This window comes from Arachis hypogaea, chromosome 16 (genome assembly GCF_003086295.3).
Source record: "Arachis hypogaea cultivar Tifrunner chromosome 16, arahy.Tifrunner.gnm2.J5K5, whole genome shotgun sequence".
Lineage (NCBI taxonomy): Eukaryota > Viridiplantae > Streptophyta > Magnoliopsida > Fabales > Fabaceae > Arachis > Arachis hypogaea.
The window spans coordinates 136,404,307-136,428,853 of record NC_092051.1 but is presented as its reverse complement, the minus strand read 5'-3'; the positions used below and the strand labels follow the sequence as shown (position 1 = coordinate 136,428,853).

At 33.1% G+C, this 24,547-nt stretch overlaps 3 protein-coding genes across 3 annotated transcripts; all 3 read left to right on the top strand.

The window, feature by feature from the left end:
- Positions 1–1,619: 1,619 nt before the first annotated feature.
- Positions 1,620–6,040, top strand: LOC112755179 (GDSL esterase/lipase At5g14450). Its single transcript, XM_025803100.2, has 5 exons — positions 1,620–1,910; positions 2,325–2,531; positions 2,608–2,771; positions 3,270–3,636; positions 5,737–6,040. The coding sequence occupies exons 1-5, from the start codon at positions 1,655–1,657 to the stop codon at positions 5,985–5,987; spliced, it is 1,245 nt and encodes a 414-aa protein (XP_025658885.1). The 5' UTR covers positions 1,620–1,654; the 3' UTR covers positions 5,988–6,040.
- Positions 6,041–17,783: 11,743 nt separating this feature from the next.
- On the top strand, positions 17,784–19,067 carry LOC112757641 (uncharacterized). The gene has a single exon (XM_025806194.1). It carries the CDS (start codon positions 17,784–17,786, stop codon positions 19,065–19,067), a length of 1,284 nt encoding a protein of 427 aa, XP_025661979.1.
- A 2,540-nt stretch (positions 19,068–21,607) lies between these two features.
- Positions 21,608–23,753, top strand: LOC112757640 (uncharacterized). Its single transcript, XM_025806193.1, has 5 exons — positions 21,608–21,943; positions 21,985–22,394; positions 22,481–22,792; positions 22,889–22,985; positions 23,085–23,753. Exons 1-5 carry the CDS (start codon positions 21,608–21,610, stop codon positions 23,751–23,753), a joined length of 1,824 nt encoding a protein of 607 aa, XP_025661978.1.
- The last annotated feature ends 794 nt before the right edge of the window (positions 23,754–24,547 follow it).

Below are 24,547 nucleotides of genomic sequence, written 5' to 3'. Positions count from 1 at the left end.
AAATATAATAATAAAAAATATAATCATGAAAAATTAATAAGAATAATGAAAGAAAAAATAAAAAATAAGTTGTGTCCCTTGTTAGTGTCTCTGTATCCTTTTTGTCAGGATGGACACAAAATACACTAATTCAGTGTCTCTGGACACATTGTCTCTGTCCATGTCTCTTCTGCCAAACATGATTATGTGTTTCTGTGTCCCTGTGTCAATGTCCTGTCTCTGTAAACAAACGCAGCCTAATTGAGTTGTTATTATTGTTATCTTGCATTTGGTAGCTTTAGATTTTATTATTGCAATTTAATATGCTTTTCTTTTTATGCACACCAAGTGTTTGATAAAATGCTTGGCTTAGTTATAGTGTAGTTTTTCACACTTTTGGCTTGGAATTGAGGACTTTGATGATCTTGAGTCATTGATATCCATTCTTAATTGATATATTAGGGTAATTAGTTGATTTGGTTTCCACTAACGCTAGTCTTTCACTAAGTTAATTAGTGAGTTGACTAGGACTTGTGGATTGAGATCAATTATGCCTATTTGACTTATCATCGATGTTAGGATTGACTAAGTAGGATTAACTCTTCATAATCATCTATGTTTGTGGTCAATGGTTAGGATAGGTAACCTTAACTCTCAATCCTTGCCAAGGGGATTTTTAGCACTTGAATTTTCTTTTCTTTGATTAATTGCCTTGAGTTTGATTCTTTTTGATATTTAGTTATTTTTGTTTCTTTCATTAATTGCTATTTACATTACTTGCCTTTTGTCCTCAAACCCCCATTTTCTCATAGCCAATAATTGAGCACTTCATTGCAATTCTTAGGGAGAACGACCTGGAATTTAAAATTTTCGGTTATTTTGTGTTGGTTGTGACATCTTTGAATTAAACTTTGATTAGGGTCAATTGTTGGTTTGGAACTATACTTATAACGAAAATTTCAAACCCACACTTTGGCCTTCATTAGAGGCTGAGCCAGCGAGAATGACAGTTGAGAGTTAAGTAACCGAAAGTGGTGATTGAAGAAGAACGAGGGAAATAAAGTGAGGGATTATAGGATTGTTATTACTTATTAGGATTGGATGATAGATTCAGTTAGATTAAAGAATGAGGAGTGTTAGGGGCAGCAACTTTTGTGATTTGTAGTCATCAATTATGTTTTTAATGGTGTGAGATTTCATCCAATAGTGTAGGATTACTCACTTCTCTTTTATTTGTTACATGCTAGCCAAAATTTAATAAAATTGTTGCCCTTAAACTTTTCCTAAAATTAGGAAAGAGAAGGTAATAAAAAGAATATTTTGAGAATTTTATAAAATTTTTAATAGAATCAATGTTAAATTTAGTGATCGGATATTTTTATCAAACGATATTAATTTTTCATATGTATAACATCAATTTAATTTTTTTCATGGTTAATTTTGTGAATAGTAAAATCTTTCGTAATAAAAAGTAATTATTTACTTTTTTTAAAATAGAAAGCAAAAAATGCCATTTAGATATCTTCCAATAAGGGAGGCGTCATTTTCTCGATTTCTCTTCAAAGAATATATTAGAATAAAAGCGACAATGTTGTGTCCAAGATGGCAAAGATGAGTATAAATAGAGGAGTACGTGAAGCATCCTATTATTTGTGCGAGCGTAGGGACAATAATAATGGGCCCTCTAATAACTGAGTTTGGATTTGTTCTGTTACTAATACTCCCGTGGTTTCCTAGTGTAATAGCAGAGGAACCAAAACCCGCAAGCCCAGCTTGTGATTTTCCAGCTATATTCAACTTCGGTGATTCCAATTCAGACACTGGTTGCATGTCGTCTGCATTTTACCCTGCTATTTTGCCATATGGTCAGACTTTCTTCCATGATGCTGCTGGCAGAGCTTCTGATGGACGCCTTATTATAGATTTCATTGGTAATATTCTTGCTGATGCTTGTGTTCTATGCTTCTTCTGAGTTTATTAAAACACTAGTTATGATTTTTTATTTTTTCGGGGGATCCATATGCGATTTCACGTTGAATTTGTTTGGATATGTATAATTACAACTCCTCCAAAAGCCTGGTTTTCAAGAGTATTGCCACCAGTACCCCCTTTTTCATAGATCTTAGATTATTACTGTTCTCTTCATCATCACTTTTTTTTATCCTTAAAGGTAATATATATATTATTAGTGATGAATGTGTTACTGCATACACAAAATAACTTTTGAAAATCCAACATTTTGTTTATACAGTTCAGTGAACTAACCATTTGACCAATCAAGTCTGTTGAAAAAACTATATTAAAGATGCTAACTATGGATTACTTGTATATACTATTATATGCAGCGGAGAAGCTTGGTTTCCCGTACTTGAGTGCATACATAGATTCAATTGGAACAAGCTATAGGCATGGCGCAAACTTTGGTGCAGGATCATCAACCATTAGGCGACAAAACAGGACCTACTTTGATGGCGGTTCTCCTTTCACACTCGAAATCCAAACTGCCCAGTTTGTCCAGTTTAAGGCTCGCACCGCCAAGTTCTTCAACCAAGGTTTTCTATTTTACCATCATATGCATAATTGTTAAATTATATATAATTAGGATTATAATGTAGCTGTGATTTGCAGAGAAGGAAAATCCTTACACGGTTAACTTTCCGAGGCCAGAGGAGTTCGCCAAAGCCATCTACACATTTGATATTGGGCAAAATGATATCGCTCTTGGCATGGGCCACCAAGATTCCCAAGCACTCATCTCTGACATGCTTGAAAATTTTTTAAAGCAAATTAAGGTAAAAGTCACGCTAAAATCTGTCACTAAAACCAATTATTAATATATATATATATATATAAAATATATCTTAAAAATAAATTAAATAATATATATATTTATACACAAATACATCCATTACGCACAGTATTTTTTAAGTTTCATTTTGTGCATTTTGTTAACCTGTGCTTTAGCTGGGAAAAAATTAACAAAAGTTTAATGCTACTTTTTGTAATAGAGAAATTATTCAACGGGACAGCTTAGAAAGTCTTTTTTGGGATTGGGAATTTTCATAAAAAAAAATTTTGTCAGGTAATATATTAAAATAAAATAAAATATTATAATATTTCTATTTTCTGAATCTTAACATGGCATACCATACCATACCTATACATTTTATAATATTTAGAAAGTATGTTATTCATTTATGATAATTAAATGAGGCAATAGCACCGACTTTTTCCTTCTCTCTGTATTTTTTTGTGTTTGGCAAACACTAATTTAAGTGTACCTATGTTAGATATTATATGAACAAGGAGCAAGGGTATTTTGGATACATAACACGGGTCCAATTGGTTGCTTGCCACTGAGCATGCCTAAGCACAATGCAAATAATAATACTCCAGTTCAAACTTTTAAATGGAGTTTACATTTTTGGCCTAGAAAAGAAAATACAGTAGAAAACCAAAAAGAAAACGACATTGCGGTTTCTGGGTCAGTTGATGAAAACGGGTGTGTCATATATGCAAACAACATAGCCAAAGATTTCAATAGTAAGCTCAAGGATGGAGTCCTCAAATTGAGGGCACAGTATCCAGATGCATCTTTAACATACGTGGACATGTTCTCTGCTAAGTATGAGCTCATCAGCAACTCCAAAAGAGAAGGTAACTCTTCTTTTAATTTTTCATCCATCTGAATTGAATTTCTTATTAGGGATTGTAATGATAATATTCCATAAAAATGAGCTCACGTCCCTTGTTCCCCATTTGTGAATTCTCTTCGGTTTTCACCTTGTTCTCTATGGATACGTGCTGGTATGAATACCAAAAAAATTTTAAAAACCAATTCTAAATGAAAAAAAAATGATACTTAAAATGTTGAACTTCAAAGTTTTTTTTTTTCCTGGACTTATTTTCCAAAATTACATGAAATGCGTGTTGACCCCGTTTGTTTTTTAGTACATGTCATAATGTATATCAATATAATTTAGGATAAACGATTAAACTGATACCTGAAAATTATATTATTAACAAAAATAATTTAAAAAATTATGAACGAAAAATATGTTAGAAAGATTTAAAAATATAATTAAAATAACAGAATATTATATATAAATTCTCAAAAAGAACTTTATAAATTAAATTTTGATGTGATTTTTTGTAAATATGATTAAAAAATTAAAAATTTTACATCTTTAAAATTTTACATTTTTTGTAAAATATGATTAATTTAAATATTTCCAAAAAAATTTAAAAATTAAATGCATAACCCTCTTGCCAAATACAAAATTTGGTTATTACTTACAATAAATTTGAAATTTACTTCATCATGTCGTTTCTTTACATACATATACTTGAATGCATTTCTTATACTAAATGGTTCTTGTTTTTTTTTTTTTTTTTTTCAAAAGACTAATATATGATTAACGAAGACATGTTACACATAATACCAGACATTGCCACAGATAAATGTAGAGCACCGATATAATGACAAAATGAATTGGCAGACAATATAATGGACATAGTGTAGAACGGCATTATTCCCAAAATATAATAAATTAAAATGGTGATTCTTGACATGTTACTATGTTTTGACTTTTGATTGAAGACTTCAATATAAATACAGAGAAACGCGCGATTAGGGTAAAATTTTTTATGGAAAAACTCACGTGATATTGTTTTTGCTTAAAATTAATAGATAAAAATTTTTAAATATTAATTTAGTTAAATATATTAAATTATTTAATAATTTTTAACTATTAATTTTATATAAAAAATCATTATACATAAATTTCTATTATAATTTTAATAAAAAGATATTTACTTCTCGTGTAAGATATTTAAATAATACTCTTCTTTACTCTATTTCTAAGATATACACTCCATTTTTTACAAAAATTAAATAGCATACATTTTAGTTTATTTAATTAAAATACTTTTCAATAATTATATATATAAAAATTAGTGATAATTATTTTATTGATTCAAAAAAAGAAACAATAATATAAATAAATACTTATTATTATTGTATAAATTTTATTTATCATTAATATTTTAATTTGTTACAAAAATATTTAATTCAAAATTTTTTATATATTTTATGATTAATAAAAATATTAAAAATAAATAAAATTTATTACATTATTAGTAATATATATTTTATATTATTATTAATATTACTGTAGAGTAAAAAAAATAATATTAAATTATATTTTATTTATTTTCAATATGTTATCATTAATCATGAAATATATAAAAATTTTAGATCAAATATTTTTGTACAAAGTTAAAATATTTTATATTATGTAATAGTAATAATAATATATTTATTGTTAAAGTAATAAATTTTATTTATTTTTAATATTTTATCATTAATCATGAAATATATAAAAAGATTTAAATTAAATATTTTTGTAACAAGTTAAAATATTAAAAATAAATTAAATTTTACTAATATATAATTATAATAATGATTATTGAAGAGTATTTTAGCCAAATCGATTAAACTGTATTTTATTTAACTATTGCAGAAAAGAAAAGTGTATATTTTAAAAATAGAGGAGGTGTCATTTTTCTCAAAAAAATAAAAAAATAATTAATGTTATCATAAACATAGAGTAAATATAAAAAATATTAAGTATCTAACATTTCTCATCAATATATGTTAGTTTAATCTCCATTAATTAATTATATTGGTTTGGTCTCTTTTTTTTAAAAAAAAAAAATCACAACTTAATATATAGTTAATTGTATATGTAATTGCAGGATTTGTTGATCCTTCAGAAATTTGTTGTGGTTATCATGAGGATGGGTACCATGTAAATTGTGGGAACAAAGCAATGATTAAAGGTAAAGAAATTTATGCTGGTTCTTGTAAAGATCCGTCAAAGTACATTAGCTGGGATGGTGTGCACTACACTGAGGCAGCAAATCGATGGATTGCTAATCGCATATTAAATGGTTCATTGTCAGATCCTCCACTTCCTATAACACACTCTTGTAAAAGGACTCCATAGTGGTATTTGACACCATTCCCATAAATCAATTGAGCAACTTGATTATTCAATAATTTAACTCTATTTATGTGACTTTCATCTTAATAATCTCATTTGGTAAATAATTATATTTTTTTTTCTTTTTGGTGAAGGTATTTTCTAGTGGAAGAACTATTGGAAACTAGTGTTTTTGTTCCAGTGATGCACGAAAATCGTAATTCTTTAAAAGTTTTTAAATTAATAACTTTTTGCAGATAATATTGGTTAAAACAATTGTGACTAATATTGAGTTTTTCGTAAAGGATTACAACCATTTTTGCGTGTGTGTGTATTTTGTTTAGTGTTTTTAACCTAAATAAAATAAAAATTGAATTAATTGATTGTTCCAATTAAATTATGGTTTTATATTTGATCTTTGTTATTTATTTGTTCATTACATGTTATAAGGTATTACAATATGTAATGTCCGAATACCTTTAGGAGTAATTTAATTACCAGAGAAAAATTAAGGCTAAATCCAGACCTGAGCATTACCAAGAGATAACAGAATCAATCTTTAGTTTGCCTACATAAATCAAATTCAAAATATAAAAAAATTAAATCAAATTAAATTTACCAACAATTAACAACAAAAAATAGTAAATATTTTTTAGAGTAAAGTATCGTTTTTATCCCCAACGTTTTGGGTAAATCCTATTTGTGTTCCTAACGTTTAAATCATCCTATTTGTATCCCTAACATTTGTAAAAATGATTCAATGTTATTCTGCCGTCAATTACACATCATGAGCGCTTTAGTTTGAGTTTTAAAAATCTCTTCTTGAAGTTAGAATACAAATGTCTAGGATAGAATCGATGATCTACTTCGAAAAATAACTTATCAAATATTGAAACTAATTCCTACAATATCTACATAATTCACTTTTCTAGGGACATAATTGAATCTAAACACAAATAGTGGGTATAATATTAAAATCGAACACATCCAACTAAGACCTAATTGAGAATGAATACATCCAAGTGAGAATAATTGAAAAATATAATTTGATTTGTTAGTATAATTGATAGTAGGATAACATTGAATCACTTTTATAAACGTTAAGGATACAAATAGGACGATTTAAACGTTAGGGACACAAATATGACTTACCCCAAACGTTGGGGACAAAAACGATACTTTACTCTATTTTTTAAGAAAAAATCGAGATAAATTACTAGTTGGAGTACGATTGAGGTGGAGGAGTAGGGGTCGCAATCATGGATCTGAAAATCGAACCGGACCGACCGGTTCAACCGGGTTAATCGGAAACAGGTCACCTAGCCGGTCCGGATAAGCCTATAAACCGCATGGCAAAAAATTAGTGAAAATCGGTATAACTGGCGATTAACCGGTGAACCGGTAGAATCGTTCGATTTTTTTGAGGGTTTCTGGTTCGGAAATACACCCTCTGAAACGTCGTCGTTTAGCTTATAAAAATTAAAAAAAAAAAAAAAAAAAAAGAAGAAAGGCTAAACGCTGAAGTGCTGAAGTCTGAACGACTGAACCCTAATCACCAATTCACACTCATATCTCCTCTCTTCTCTGAGAACCATTGCAGCCACCCCCACCAATCGAGCAGCCCACCGCCACCGCGTCCCGCAGCCACCACGTTCCGCAGCCACAGTAGCGATGGGTTTGACCACCGCAGCCTCCACCGCGTCCTTGTCATTGCCGACCTCGCCTCCTCTGTCGACGCCGTTGTTCGCCGCCGGTAAGTAATACTCTGTTATTCCTCCTCGCTGCCTTCTGATTTTCTGTTCATGATTTTGGTATCTGTTCATGATTTTCTGATTTACTGAACTTCATGATTTTGGTATTTGTTCATGATTTTCTAAGGTTATTTTGGATTCATGATTTTGGTATCTGTTCATAATTTTGGTTTTGTTTATATTGGAATCTGATTTTCCGTTCATGATTGTTTTTTCTGAAGTTATTGTTTGTTGTGGAACCCGCGCTTCTCTATGGAACTTGGATGTTGTTGTAAGTCTGAGCTGAATTTTATTCAACTATGCTTTTTTCCTAAAACTGAATTGTTGCACCACTCACTCATTAATATTGTGTCGATTGATCAGATCTTTGAGGTTGATGGATCAAGCAGCCATGTGGGACTCACTTATTTGAAGAATTCTGCATCCATCATGTGAGATGACCCCCACTTCTTTCCTAATTAGCTACTCACATGCAGAACATCAAATATTTCTGGCCTCTAGTGACATCACAAGGGAATGCACATTCCATATGATTATACATAAGTTAGAATTTACATTCTAAGTCTCTCATATCCATCTAAATTAACAACTAGCCTAATAAGCATGAAAGCATAATTTGATCATAAAAACAAATAAGGAAATTCATTTGAGAAGAACTCTGAGGACTAATAAGGAGGATCAAACTAAACAAACTTATGAATACTCCAAAATCTTTCTTTTATTTTTTTTACTCTCTAATCTTCCTTTCTTGAGTGGAAAAAGAGGTGGCAAGGCACTGCCTTTGACCTAGGTGCAAATTGGAACATTAATCATTGGTCTAATTCTATCTCTATCCCTTTCTTGATCCTCTTCACATGCTGCTCCTTATGATTATTATTATTATTGTTCCTGATGATCCTTCACATGCGCTTATCATTATTCAACATGTTTGTTAATGCATATTTAGTTATGAATAGTTGCAGCTCAAGTGAACTATGGTTCTCGTTGAGTAATAAAACTTTGATTTTGATTTTGATTGATATGATCGTTGCATGTTGTGTAAATGGAAGCAATTTGGGTCATGCCTTGGAGAAATGGTTGTTTTTTGTTATGAACTTTGATGATTGAAGTTGTTTGTGAACTTTTAATATTAAATTATGGAGAATTTATGATGTAAAATTGTGAAATTTTAAATTTTATTAAGTTAGAAATTATTAAATTTATATATTCAAAATTATATATAGTTTTTTTAATAATTTTATTTAATATTTAATTAAACCAGTTGAACTCCGGTTGAACTCTGGTCGAACCAGTAAACCATTGAACCAGTGTCCTCACCGGTTTATTGACCGGTCCGGTTCTCGCAACTTTGGTCGCAATATACATCTTATCTGTGGATATCAATCCAATCCAATCCGGTCGGATAGGGTGTGGATAGGGTTTTCGTGCGAGTTGAGCCTCAACCCAACCCACCAATTCGTATCCTATATATGTAATTATGTATATGTTATATACTTATATAAAAATATGTTTCAAGTGAATGTTAAACTAAAGACCTCTCACTAAATGCAAAAGATCCTTAGACATTAAGAGAATATTATTAATTGATAATTTAATACATTTTTTTACATAAAAATCAATTATATTTTAAATTATCATCAAGTTATATAATAATATTATATTTTTTTAGTAATCTGCGTGTTAAAAATTGGTAGGGTTAGAGTTGAGATATTCTCAACCTGCGGGTCACGAATAAAGTAGAATTGAATTTATATAAAAATTTTAACCTGCGAATAAAATTCGAGTTGGATCTAAATCCTATCCTACAATATCTATTGTAGAGGAGAAGAAAGATAATGGTTGGATATACCAACAATAAAAGAAGAAAGAGTTAATTGAGGCGTTGGCGGTTGAAGGCAAAGGCACTGCACTATGGAACGAAGCAGAGGAATGCCGACATGGTAGTAGAGGAGGGAAGGCCGGAAGGGAGGACACGGTCCATTCCTTCATTTGAAAATTCAAAATTTTCTTATAACGGCTAGTACAGAATCAGTTGCTTGATGAAAGAATCTATTCTTTAATTTCTATGATAAAAAAGTTGTTAACGGATAGTTTTGATAAAATAGCTCATTTTCGTTAATCATGCAAGTATGCAACGTCTCTTAGGTGTCACATAGCTATAAATTCATGTGTTGAAGCCTTATAGGATATTTAGTCCTTCTTCTAAATATTCTTAAGGTTTCATATCAATTTCTATACATTTCAAAGTGAATTTTTGTCTAAATTTAAGAGATATTCAAAAGGAAAACACAATTATTTGTATTCATAAATTTTGTGAATGTTGATAAAAATATCCGTAAAAAGAAAAATTAACATTATATTCATAAAAAAATAGATTTCATATGACAAAAATATTTAAATTCTAATTTTTTGTTAACCTTTTAATAGAATTTTTAAATTACTTCTTTATCTTTAACCTCAACTTCACACTATTTCTTTTTTTCCTAAATCCTATCATCTCCAGCTCCTCCGTCCTCCAGAAACAACCCCTCCGTCACCACCCCCGCTACTTTATCGCCGCCATCCTCACCAACCCACACTCAGCTGTCGCCAATGAAATCACCACAACTCCCTCTTCCTCTGCCGTTGAAGATCCGTTGTTGTCAGTGTCTCCACCACGTCTTTGGGTCTTACCTCTTCAGCTCACTCCTAAGCTCTCTGAGAGACTTGGTATTAAGATTTGTCTCAAAAGGGAGGACTTGCAAGATGATAATCTGGACGACGATGACTCTTACGCCATTGTTCTCATGGGTCGTTCTGTAAGCATCAATGACCGCACCTATATACGATCTCAACCCTCATCTTCCACTTCTTCGCCGAAACTGTTGCTCCTCAGCCCTTGCCCTTGCCAGAGGAGCTCTCCTTCCATGGTAGAAACTGACATAGCTCTATTGAACGATGTTCGCCATCTCCAACGGGCCATGGTAGCAGGAACTCTTTCTTCTTCTCCTCCTACAAAGGCCTTGACAAGCGCAAAGTTCGAGTCGATGCCCTAATTATCGATTTTGTCCTCGTCTCCAATTCCTATCCTCGCATGAGAAGGTAATTCTCATTCTCATTCTAATACTTGTACAATATATTTGAATTAATTGTGCCTTACATTTAAGTCTTGTATTGTTATTTTTGGAGACTTCGGAGGCGTTGGAATTTGGAGAGAAAGTAGAGATGGTGTGGAGTTGAGGTTGAAGATAAAAGGTAGGGGTAATTTGAGTATTCTATTAAAAAGTCAACAAAAAATTAGGATTTGGATATTTTTGTCGTACGGAACTCATCTTTCATGGGTATAACATTAGTTTCTTTCTTTAATGGATACTTTTGTCAACGTTCGTAAAGTTCATGAGTACAAATTGTTGTTTTTCCTATTCAAAATTTGGTTCATTAAACTTATTTTTAAACACATATTCTTCCTAAAAAAATTTTCAAATTTTTGCTTTCTATTCATTGTGAAAGAAGAATTGTATATCTTTTTTTGTTTGAGTGATTTGGAGTGTAATTTTTCATAGTGCGAGACTTGCTATACACTGTAATTAGAAAGGATATCGAAGAGGTATGTTAAGTACTCAAGTAAAACATACTTAAAGTTGGAATTGCTTCAAATTCCTAGAGCTAGCTAGTGTTTCTAAGTTGAATAACTTAATATACGAATGGTGATAAATTATGTGAGACGTGTAACACCCTAATTACTCTAAGCCTTATTACCTCATGCTATAAAGCAAAGGATAACTAAAGGTCACGATAATTCTAAGGCTTATACAATAATATATATAGAAAGAAATAGTAATTCTAGAAGCCTAATGAAGAAATAAGCTCAAAAACAGAGTTTCAAAAGCGCAAACGTTCACACGAAGCTAAAAGCATAAAGGTACAAGGTATATATACAAGATAATAAAGCATAAGTATATATAAGAGTATAATAATCATAATATACTAGCCTCGGCCCGCAGAGTTTAGGCCGACTAGTTATATACAGACATATAGAATTTTGAAAGTTAAAACAGTGTACAACATATCTCTCTCAAAGTTAGCCTCTAAGGCAAATAAAGATACAAAAGCGAGAGTACTAAAAACAGAAGTAATCAAAAGATTCCAAAAGATAATCAAGATTCTCAGCTCTGTCACCATCTCGTAACTTACCGAGGTAGGTTACGACCTGCATCTGAAAAACAACAAAAGAATATGGTATAAGAACCGGAGGTTCTCAGTATGGTAAGATATAAGACTCCGGGACGCTAGAGGCAATCCTAGAACTTCATATCAATCATAAGATTCAAACTTAAATCATAACTAAATTTAAAACCATAACTTTAAAATCATAATAAAATGAGGTAATCTAATTTAGGGGATTTCTAGTCTAACATTTACACCGCTGTCCCACAGCCTTCACCAGCCTAACCGCCATGCGATCCCATCGTCACCGCTTACCGAACCTCCTCAATCCCAGTAGAAAACACAAATAATTCATACAAGTAAAGTACAAGTAATTATCAAGTATAGCAGGTAAATCAAAAAGCAATTAAGCATGTTATACAATTAGGCATATTATGAAAGTAAACAAAGGAAGCAACCATATAGAAGATGCACATGATGAATGCCTGCCATATTGGCTGTGATATCACATTGTTGGTTCAACTGCCAACCCGACACATCTCTATGGAGATGTTGCCTTTCAGTCACGAATAAAATGGGTACCCCCAGGGATATCGTGCCCGGCACACGGTCCAGGGATATAGTGTCCGCGCACACTCTTATAATTCCGAAAGGATGCGAGCGGGATACTCAGCCACAGATCTCACGTCTCAACGTAAGCGGAACTAACCACTGCCCTTACGCTGTCGTCGCAACCTTGACAAGCGAGATTAACCAACCATTCTTGCCAGGCGCATAGCTTCTCAGCAATACCAGTAATAAACAGTATATCCATATTCCTCAGTGATCACTTTCAATATTCATAGATTCATCATTATTCTTTGAGTCCCAGACTCACCACAATATTATCAATTCACATTCCCACAGCTCATCATACTCATCATCCATACAATACCCTTCCAACCCACACAACTAATCCATCCTCAGTACTCTAGAAATCTAAGGCTCTGTTTTCTAATTCATGATAGAAAATTACTAAATTCAACAAACTAACTCATCTCTAATGGCCTTAGAGCCTAAATACTAGGTAGCCATCTCAAACAGCAATTTAAGAAAGTGTAGAAAGTAAGAGAACCCCTTAAAAATGAAAAAAAAAATCATTTTTCAGCAAAACAGGATCCGTGCATACGCATGCCCAAGTGTGCGTACGCACACTTCAGTTTTGGACCATCAGGCGTACGCATTCATGAGTCGTGTACGCGGGGTGCTGGACAGAAACCATCACCCGCGTATGGGCAGGAGGCCGCGTACGCATCCCTGCTTTTGGCCCATCCGCATATGCATGCCATCCCAGATTTACAAAATTCTGTAAAGTTGCAGAAATTAGTTTTAAATACCAAACTTTAAACGTTCATAACTTCTTCTACAAAATTCTATTTTTCCTCAAACTTTATATCAATTTAAAGATCTTTAAATGAACTTTAATTTAAGATAAATTTCAACCAATTTTGAAAACTAAGTTTCAAGTTATAATCCGCCAAAGTTCACTAAAATTTTGATTTGAGTAAAGTATCATTTTTGTCTCTAACGTTTGGGGTAAATCCTATTTGTGTCCCTAACGTTTAAATTGTCCTAATTGTATCCCTAACGTTTGTAAAAGTGATTCAATGTTATCCTGCCGTCAATTACACATCATGAACGCTTTAGTTTGAGTTTTAAAAATCTCTTCTTGAAGTTAGAATACAAATGTCTGGGATAGAATTGATGATCCACTCCGAAAAATAGCTCATCAAAAGTTGAAACTAATTCCTACAACATTTACATAATTCACTTTTCTAGGGACATAATTGAATCTAAACACAAAGAGTGGGTATAATATTAAAATCGAACACATCCAAGTGAGATCTAATTGAGAATGAATACATTCAAGTGAGAATAATTGAAAAATATAATCTGATTTGTTAGTATAATTGATAGTAGGATAACATTGAATCACTTTTATAAACGTTAGGGATACAAATAGAACGATTTAAACGTTAGGGACACAAATAGGACTTATCCCAAACGTTGGGGACAAAAACGATACTTTACTCTTTTGATTTTTACCAAAAGTTAGCTAGATTCTCAAACTTTCAAAACTCACAATCAAACAAAATCAAAGCCTACTTAATTTCACCACAAAACACTACCAAATACTATATTTTACCTCTTCATTACAATTCAATCAATTCAACATCTACTTTAATCAAGTCATCCTTCGTAAACTCAACAATTTCACAATTTCTACATCAAGATTCCAATATCAACAACTTTAACACAATCTCACTGGTACGTATTTTTATGTAATTTTTTACAAAAAATTATATTTTTCAACTCAGAAAAATCTATTAAGTCCAAAAATCATATTTAAATTTTTTAATTAAAATTCTAAATTTTTAAATCCTATTTTAAACAATTAAATTATTTAATTAAGCGACTCGATTCTTACCAGACGTATACAAAGTGCTCTTTGTTGCGATTTAGCAAGCACATTTAAAATTTGGTATTATAATGAAACATTTCCAAAAATACTGGTGAGAGAAGATTGGACGTCGGATACAAGAGAAGTGATCGAACTAGCATATATCGACATTTTTATTTCTCTCAACTCTTTAACTTTTTTATTTTCACTATTACTTAATTTATAAAATATTGTAAAAAGTAGAGAACCTTATAAGTGTTTAGAGTTCGTTTGCAAGTCCTTCAAAAAAATACTAATACAAAGCTATTCACATATTCATTTTAAATTTGTTTAATTTGTCTGAAAATTTATTATGATTTTTGGATACTCAATTCACCCCTCTTAAATGTCATAAGCTTATTTACTAACACAATGAAGGATGAACATTAACATAAACTTTGGTTGTTGCAATAAAGATGCTTAAATAGATAGTGATGACCACAATGAATGTATAATATAATAATGAACAAAGACATGAAAGAGAAAGTTAGAATGACATCAATTATTAAAAGATAGTAAAATTATTTCGTCTTAGGTGATCTGAATATGCAGAAAAATGACAAACTGACCATGTGAGCTTAGAACGATAAATCAGATGAAAGATAGACTAATAATTAAAGATAAAAAAAGACAAAAAAATTTTAATGAGATAGTAAAATAAAATCTACATATAAATAATCCAATATAAATTTAAACATGTTAAAATATAATGATATCGTTTATGTGGGAATGAATCCTTTCAATATTTTTTTAATTATTTTGTTAAGTATAATATTTTATATATATTTTTTAGTCTCATTTAAAAAATAATTAATGAGAGATCATATTTTAAAACAATAATTAAATGAAAAAAAATAAAAAATTCATTCTCTATATGTGTAATCTATTCACCGAGTGAGATAAATTTTGTTGTTGTAAACCTCTATTGTAATGTTATCTTTCTCCATTACTGACCGGATTTTGATGGTGTTAGATAATATTACCTTTCTAATAAAAAATCTGTGTTTATCATAAAAAATTGTATATATTTATCGTGACAAATTTTTTTATAGTTTTTGTTTTCTATGCATTTTTTTTCCTTGTAATTCTTTATTATTTTTTCTTTTCTTTTTTATTAAATAAAATAAAATTTTAAAATATAAAAAATAAGAAAAAAGAAAGACAAGAAGATACAGAAAGAGAAAAAAAAAAAGAAGAAAAGTAAAAAAAAAAAAAAGAAAGTAAAAGACGTAAAAGAAGAAGACAAAAAAAAAAAAGAAAAAAACGAGAAAGAAAAAAAAAAAGAGAGAAGAAGAACGTGAACGTGCATACTCTGTTAAAAAAATACAAATATAATAAGATTTTGTTAGACTTAAAAGATTTGTTCACATGCCATTTCTAAAAAACACAAATTGTACTTATCTCGTGGTTAAACATTATCTAGCGAGGATGTTGTGCTTATCCATACTTTCTTCCATATTTTTTAAGGCCGTGTTTCAATAACCTTTTGGAAAGAAAATTCTTATCTTTCAAAAAAAGGTTATTTTACATTTGCATAAATAAACTATTTGGGAAAACTTTTAATTATTAGAAAGTATATATGAGTCGGTTTTATTGAAGATCAGAATTCACATATATTTATAGCTAAATCATATGAAGAATATATTTAAAAATAGGTAACTAATAAATAAAAAGATATAACTAATAGCACCAAAAAAAATGAAAAGGATATATAAACTACAACCACTACTAAAAATTTAATTTGGTCACTATAATTCGACCAATAAAAATTATAATTTAAAAATTAAGTCAAAAAAATATTAAAATTTTTATGATTCATAAATAATATCATTTATGTTAAATTATTGTATATAATTCAGCCATTATACCTATAATTCGATAGTTATAATTTAATTCATCTCATATTATTTGATAATTGTCATCTAGTTTAGAGAACAAATTAAACAAATAGATAAAACCATTTAAGTAAAATAGAAAAATAATCTCTTTATACGTCATTCTTAATAATTCAGAGAAGTAATTAAAATATACATTAAAACTTCAAATATCACATCTTCACTAATATCTTGACAACTGAAAATATTTAAAAATGTTCATTTTTCTACAAGTAAGTCTATATAAAATAAAAAAATGTAAAAAATATAACATACATAAAAATATAATACTCATTTAAGTTGTTTTTCCTCTCTTCTTTAAATTATTATTAACTTAAACTTCCGAATATATTTTACAGGTACTTATTTATTGTCTTGTCTGATATTTTTTAGAGTTCAACATATATTTCATCTATAAAAAAATATGGACAATATCTCTCCTTCTATGATGAGGTATATCTGAGACAAACTCTTTAACAACAAAAACAAATTAAAATTAAAAAAAGGCTAACTTTTATAAGAAAAAAATCACTACACCATATTTGACAAATAACAGTGGTTATGCATAGGATTAGCAGCGGTTTTTAACCGCTGTCAAACGGATAGCAGCGGTTGATATACCCGCCGGAAGATAGCGTGCGGCTAAATCGTTTGCAGCGATTAATAGCAACCGCTGGAACAACCGCTGCTAAATGGTATTTTGCAGCAGTATAATTTTGCAGCGGTTTTTTCCGCTACAAAATCGTAAGAATATGTATGCTTGAAGATAGCAGCGGTTGTTAACCGCTGCAAAATGCTATTCGTTGAAATATTCTGTTAAGATCTAGCAGCGGATTTAAAACCGCTGCCAAATGTAGAGTTACACTTTTTTTTATAAAAAAAAAATCCGAACTTACACTAATATATGCCAATTCTTTTATACTTTATACATTCTTCCACTCAATTGTGTTACCTTATTAAAATAACTAACAGTCAATCAAACTACAACACACGAAACAAAACAAAAATATATGCAAAAGTGAATCATTATAATAATTATTTGAATTCAGTGCATCGATGACTGTAAACTACCGATAAAGTCACCAAAATGAAAAACTACAAATAAATATCTCAAAAGTCATTATGACAGTGAAAAATTAAAGAGTATTCAGATTCCAACTTTCATAATTCAAATCATTAGCTGCCCGCACATCATCTTACAAGGGATGAGGTTGGTGCACTTCTCAAAGAATCCAAATCTGCAGCTATTTCAGGTGGCAAACTATCTCCTTGTTGCTGGATTATGTATCTTAACAAATTTCCCATACTCTCCATTGGCAAACTACCTCCATTTTAGTATAAATTTTAGTGTTCGTAGTTGCACACGTATTTTACCATATATGTTATGTTTTTTAGAACGATATTTCTTATATCATGCGGAATGAATACAGTACGATACTTAACATTATTTTAGCTTTGAAAAAGTTGTTTCACATTAATTATTAAACCATATATTTGGTGTATAATAGATATGGACAAAACCTGAATTTTTAAGCCACGGGATAGCATAGAATATAGACGAGGACTTAATATGTTCCTAGACTTTGCATTTGCGAATGCATCGTCGGATAACATGATAAAGTGTCCATGCCCTCAATGTGGGTTTCAATTTATGCAAACAAGAGAGGATGCGTACGACCACCTGTTGATAAAGCCCTTTCCCGCTGGATATACTTTGTGGTTGCGTCATGGTGAGAAACCATCTGAGGAGAGCTCTAGTTGCACACCGATAGTTGAGAAACCTACACCCGAGGTGAATCCATATCTTCAAATGGTGCACGAGGCATTTAACTTCACAATGCCTCCTGGAAGTGAGGAGACCACAACAGCGAATCCTGTAGAAGACGATGATATAGAGTTGTCGTACTTGTACGATGGTCCAAGTCGCGATGCACATAATTTTTCCGATCTTCTTGCGGATGGAGCGGAGGAGTTATATCCCGGCTGCTCGAAATACTCAAAATTATCTTTCCTAGTGAAGTTTTATCACATTAAGTGTATGTGTGGTGTGAGTGACAAGGCTATGTCGATGATTCTGGACTTATTGCGGGATGCATTTGAGCAAGCCAAATTCCCGTCCACTTTGTATGAAATCAAGAAAACTATCCAAAAGTTAGGGATTGAGTACAAAAAGGTAGATGCATGCCCGAATGATTGCATGCTGTATCGGGGTGATGATGAGGACGCGACGAAATGCAAGCAGTGTGGGACTTCACGATGGAAGCAGAAGACGCGAAAGGGTTCTGTTACGAAATTAAAAATACCTGTCAGAAAAAATGGAAAGCCTCTCCCAGCAAAGACTCTCTGTTACTTTCCTCTTATACCACGACTGCAACGGTTATTCATGTGTAGCAAAACTTCATCTGACATGTTATGGCATAAAGAGGCAGATAATAACGATGGGTACTTGAGGCATCCAAGGGACGCTGAAGCATGGAAAGACTTTGATGCAAAGTATCCTTTTTTTTCCAACGATGCTCGCAGTGTTCGCTTAGCTTTAGCAAGTGACGGTTTTAATCCTTTCAGAGATATGAGTACCACGTATTCCATTTGGCCTATGATTCTTATTCCGTACAATCTTCCTCCCTGGCTATGCATGAAACAGACATCTTTTATACTATCTATGATTATTCCCGGTCCTAAAATGCCGGGTAACGACATCGATGTTTCTTTGGAGCCCCTGGTGGTTAAGTTGAAACAACTCTGGGATGGCGTTGAAACTTATGATGCTAATAAGGGAACCACTTTCAAGATGCGTGCGGCGCTAATGTGGACTATTAGCGATTTTCTAGGGTTGGGAAATTTATCTGGGTAGAACACTAATGCCAGGGCATTTTGGCCAGTTTCACTGACCTTTTCTTTACTGTTTTTAGGGTAGTTTCATGCATTTCCTTAGGAAATAAGCTGGTTTTGGGTAGATATTCACTTACATCTTGATTCAAGTATGCATTGTGCAATTTACATGATTTCATGAGGATTTTGCATGAATTTAAGGACAAATTGGATGTTGCATTTTCCATGACTTAGACTAGAACTTTGATGCACTTTATTGCTTGATTTCAGGACAAGGGAAGCAAAGAAGAACCACATTAGTGGCTACGTTAGTTACACTAACGTTAACACTAACGTGGAATGGGAGTAACTTGCAAAGTTAATGAGAAAAGTGATTGCCAATAACGCTCTCGAAGCCATCATTGCCCACGTTAAGAGTCACGTTAACTAAGTTAACGTGAACTCTAACGTGGAAGAAAGGAATAGAGCCAACGTTAGTGACACTTAACATTATCACTAACGTTGGACCAAGCTCATAAGTGGCCACGTTAGTCACCACGTTAACTTAGTTAACGTGGCCTCTAACGTTAAGAAGAAAGGGGGGAAGCCAACGTTAGTGACATTCAACATTATCACTAACGTTGGCCAAGTTACACTAGGCCACGTTAACTCCCACGTTAACCTAGTTAACGTGGAAGCTAACGTGAGGAAGGGAGGTGACGCCAACGTTAGTGACACCCAACATTGTCACTAACGTTGGAAGGAGCCCACAATTGCCACCATGAGCCACGTTAACTCCCACGTTAACTTAGTTAACGTGGAAGCTAACGTGGATAAGAGAATATTGAACCAACGTTAGTGACACTCAACTTTGTCACTAACGTTGGAGATGGCTAGCATGGCCACATTAGAAGCCACGTTAACCTAGTTAACGTGGACTCTAACGTGGGAGCTAAGGGGCACACTAGAATGTTAGTGATAATGTTAAGTGTCACTAACGTTCTCGAAGGTTGGCAAGCCTACGTTAAAAGAGCCACGTTAACTAAGTTAACGTGGACTCTAACGTTGGGAAGGGGGAGGCTTCTCAACGTTATTGGGAAAGTTGAGTCCCAATAACGTGCGTGAAGGACAAAGAGGCAACGTTAGTGGCAACGTTTGTACCACTAACGTTGAGGTTAACGTGGCTCTTACTTGGGTAAGGAACGTTAGTGAAAAAGTTGAATGTCACTAACGTTCTCGAACCCATATTTTCACTGAACGTTAACACCACTAACGTCCTGAGCTAAAGTCTTTGCCCACTTCACAATTTCTCTCTGCTAGTAAAGCCAAGCCCAATGAAGAAGATAACTGCTTCAAACTCAAGATCCAAAGGCCCAGACCCAAGACTTGAAGAACCAACTAGAAGAGTAGAAGAGTAGTATATATAGGAGTAACTTTGAATTATTTTAGGGAGTTTGGAAAATATAGGGAGCCTCTTGGCATAGAATTACTCTCTGTATTTACTTTCTCTGCACTTCTAGTTTTATCATGTATTCTCCATCTTTGTTTTCATTTTCCAGAGCTATGAACAACTAAACCCTTTTCATTGGGTTAGGAATCTCTGTTGTAATTTGATGGATCAATACTAGTTTTCATTATTCTTCTTCTATCTTTTCTCTTGATTTTACTTGAAAGCTTTCGATCTTCATCCAATTGGGTAGTCATCTTGGAAAAGAAGCTATTCATACTTGGATCTCTTCTGAACCTTGAAAGAGGAATGAAGAGATCAAGCTAGAAATGCTTTCTCATGCTGGACCAAATTGGGTTTGGATGGATATGTGACTATAATCCTCTCAACACCTGATTTGGGAAATGCATGTGGTATAATCAGTGACCATACTTCATCTCTTCTCATGAGCAATTGACCAAGGAATTGGCTATTGATCAAGATTTGAGAGATTGAATTACAAGAAATTGTAATTCAATCACTTAAGATTGCCAAGGAGATCAATGAGTGCATTGATTGAGGAAGAGATGAAAATGAAATTGATCCGGAGAATGCAACATCTCCTGAGCCCAATGAACTCCCCATTTCTGATCTTACCCATTTTCTTTATTTTCTGTTACTTACTCTTATGAGCAATTCTCCCATTCCCATTTACAATTCTACAATTTACTTCAGTCATTTACCTTCAGTGCTTTAATTCTAGCATTTACTTTTTCTGTCATTTAACTTTCTGCCATTTTATTTTCTGCAATTTTAAACTCAAATCCTGGATTCGCTCAACTAGAGCATTCCTCTAATTAAAGTTGCTTGATCAATCAATCCTTGTGGGATTCGACCTCACTCTATTGTGAGTTTTTACTTGACGACAAATTCGGTACACTTGCCGAAGGAAATTTGTTGTGAGACAAGTTTTCTGTGCATCAAACACGTATAGTGGGTTAGCTTGTCCCACGTGTAACGTGGACACTAAGGCTCAGCGACTAACATTCAGTCGAAACTGGTGTTACACGAGCCATCGCCGCTTCTTGAATCAGGGCCATAAATATAGAGTAGACCGGATTAGATTTGACGAACAAGTTGAAAGCAGAGATCCACCAATGAAGTATTCTAGAACAGATGTCTTAAGGCAGCAGTGTAACATGCAAGTTTCGTTTGGGAAGAACCCAACTCTGACAGCCAAAAGAAGACGCATTGGTGAAGATGCAGATCAAGATGACTCAGTTTGGAAAAAGAGAAGTGTGTTCTTTGAACTCCCGTACTGGAAGGATCACATGTTGCGTCATAACCTTGACGTGATGCACATAGAGAAGAACATTTGTGACAATGTGGTCTACACTATCTTAAACGATAGCGTCAAATCAAAAGATAATCTTAAAGCTCGCAAAGATTTACAAAGCATGGGCATAAGGCCTGAATTGTGGCCGGACGAAGTGGTAAATATCATTCAGCAATCTTCACAATGTCGAATCCACAGAAGGATGTATTCCTGAAGGCTCTACAGAAGGTGATTTTTCTAGATGGTTACTCGAGCAATATTGCTCGTTGTGTTGACATCCGGCAGCGCAAGTTGTATGGGTTGAAGAGTCACGACTGCCACATTCTAATGGAACAATTACTTCCAATTTTGGTGAAGAATGCATTGCCAAGTCCAGTATCGAATGTGATTGCGAATCTGTCCTCATTTTTACGAGAACTCTATGGAAAAGCTGTAAATCCTATGCAGCTTGGTGCCCTTCAGAATCATGTTGTGCAAACTCTGTGTCAGATGGAAATGATATTTCCTCCGTCCTTCTTCACTGTCATGGTTCACCTTACGGTGCACCTCGTTGATGAACTAAAACTTGGTGGCCCGGTACATTATCGGTGGATGTATCCAATAGAAAGGTTAGCGTGCTACTATACGCATTTAAGACATCTTTTTCCAATTTCGTTACGTATATACTAAGCGTTATGTCGTATTTATGTAAAAGGTACTTGGGACGATTGAACCAATACGTGCGTAACAGGGCACAAGCTGAAGGCTCAATTGCGGAGGGCTATTTATCCGAGGAGATTTTGACATTCTGCTCCAGATATTTGGATAATACTGAGACTAGAATCAACCGACCAGCGCGAGTTGACGATCGACCTGTTGATATTACAAACAATATAGGATGTACTATGTTCCCTGAAATTGGAAAAGCTTCAGGGGCTGTATCACATTTTGTACTGACCCCAATGGAAAGAGATCAGGCACATCGTCATGTGCTAGTCAATTGCGAGGCCGTCGCTCCATTTATTGAGTAAGTATGCACATGTAATCATTAAGCACGATTATAACCAATTTCAAACACTTAGTCGTTGGACTAATTTCTTGTTATGTCGTAAAGTAAATTTAGGTCAGAAACCAAGCGAAAATTACGGGATCAAACAAGGTTGCACTCTAAGATAGACCGTGTTGTGCATGCAGAATTTCCTTGTCGATTCAAGCGTGAGGTTCGTAGAAATTTAACCTGACCAACTTATTTGTGCCCTAGAATTATAAATTGTAAATTCCAATTTTTTATACGAACAAACTCTAATTTATGGTGCTAGGTTCCAATGGACAGTACTGTACATTCGAAAGAAATGAAGTTGCTGGCATGTGGTCCCATGCTTCAGGCAAGACGGTTTGGGGCATACAACGTTAATGGGTACAAGTTTAGAACTATCACAAAGGAAGACGGGCTGAAAACACAAAATAGTAGAGTTTATGTCTCATCAAATATAAGAAGTTATGACAGCATGCGTGACAACAGAGTGGCTGTTGGTAGTGTTCCATATTATGGAAAAATTGTGGACATAATCGAACTGAACTACAGCTGCCATTTCACAGTAGTTTTGTTCAAATGTATTTGGGCTGATACAACTACGAGCAAAGGAATTAAAGAAGACCATCTGGGCCTTACCAGCGTTAATTTCGCTCGTCCAATTCACACCGGTGATCGAGAAGAGGATAAATCGTACATATTGGCATCAGAAGCTCAGCTCGTGTACTATGTACGTGATGAAGTAGATCAAGAATGGAGTGTAGTGGTTCATGTAAAACCACGAGACTTGTATGACATGGAAGGAGAGAATGAGGATGCTGAAGCTGCTTTTTCTCCTCAACCCGGGTTGAACATGTCAGCAGCAGGTGACATCAGTGATTTACAGTTGACAAGGGATGATGATATAGAAGACCCAGTAGCAGATGGTTCTGATAACATAGATTATGTGCCATAGTGAAAATATGGCAAAACATGTGCAACATTTTCAGAGTATCTGTGTGTGTTTGATAAGTTTAACAGTGTTTATGATGTACGTAGTTTGCTAGTTACATACTATTTGTGTTTTTGTATTTAAATTAAGTTTTCATTTCAAGTTGATTTTAATGAATGCCACCAGTTCCTCATTTCTTCCAACGATTTTTGCTTTTAAAAGTTAGTTGTCAAGGCTTTGTTGTTCTCATCATCATTGTTATTGTTCTTAACCTCCAACAAAGAAAATTATGACATCGAGTAAATTATCTTGAATTACAATATTGTTATTATTGACAAATATAGTTAATATAAAATAGTGTTGTAACAGGAGAAATGAAAACGGAGGATTTTTCATTGTGCTGTGCAGGCACAACATTCGCTAACAAAATGACTTTGGCCTCTCTATTCTCTTCATTGGAACATGCAATTACGATTTTCAGAGACATATGATCCCGAAAGTTGAATGTTAGGTCTTGGTTGGAGGCTTTATCAGCTCGATCTTGTTCTAATGAATACTTGAAAGCGGCGAACGAAGCTACTGTGCAGGTATGTTCATTAGCCGTACCCTTAAACACTTGAGTTAAACATTATTTGAAAAATAAGTATTTTAAGTTGTTATATGCTTATGACATTTAACCAGTGATAGTTGTTCCGTTCATGCTAAAATTTGTAGGAACTTCATGAATGGGGATCAAGGTACGAGGAGAAATTTGGCTATGTTTTTGTGACATTTGTAGCTGGTAGGACATCTGCAGACATACTTGCTGAATTAAAGGT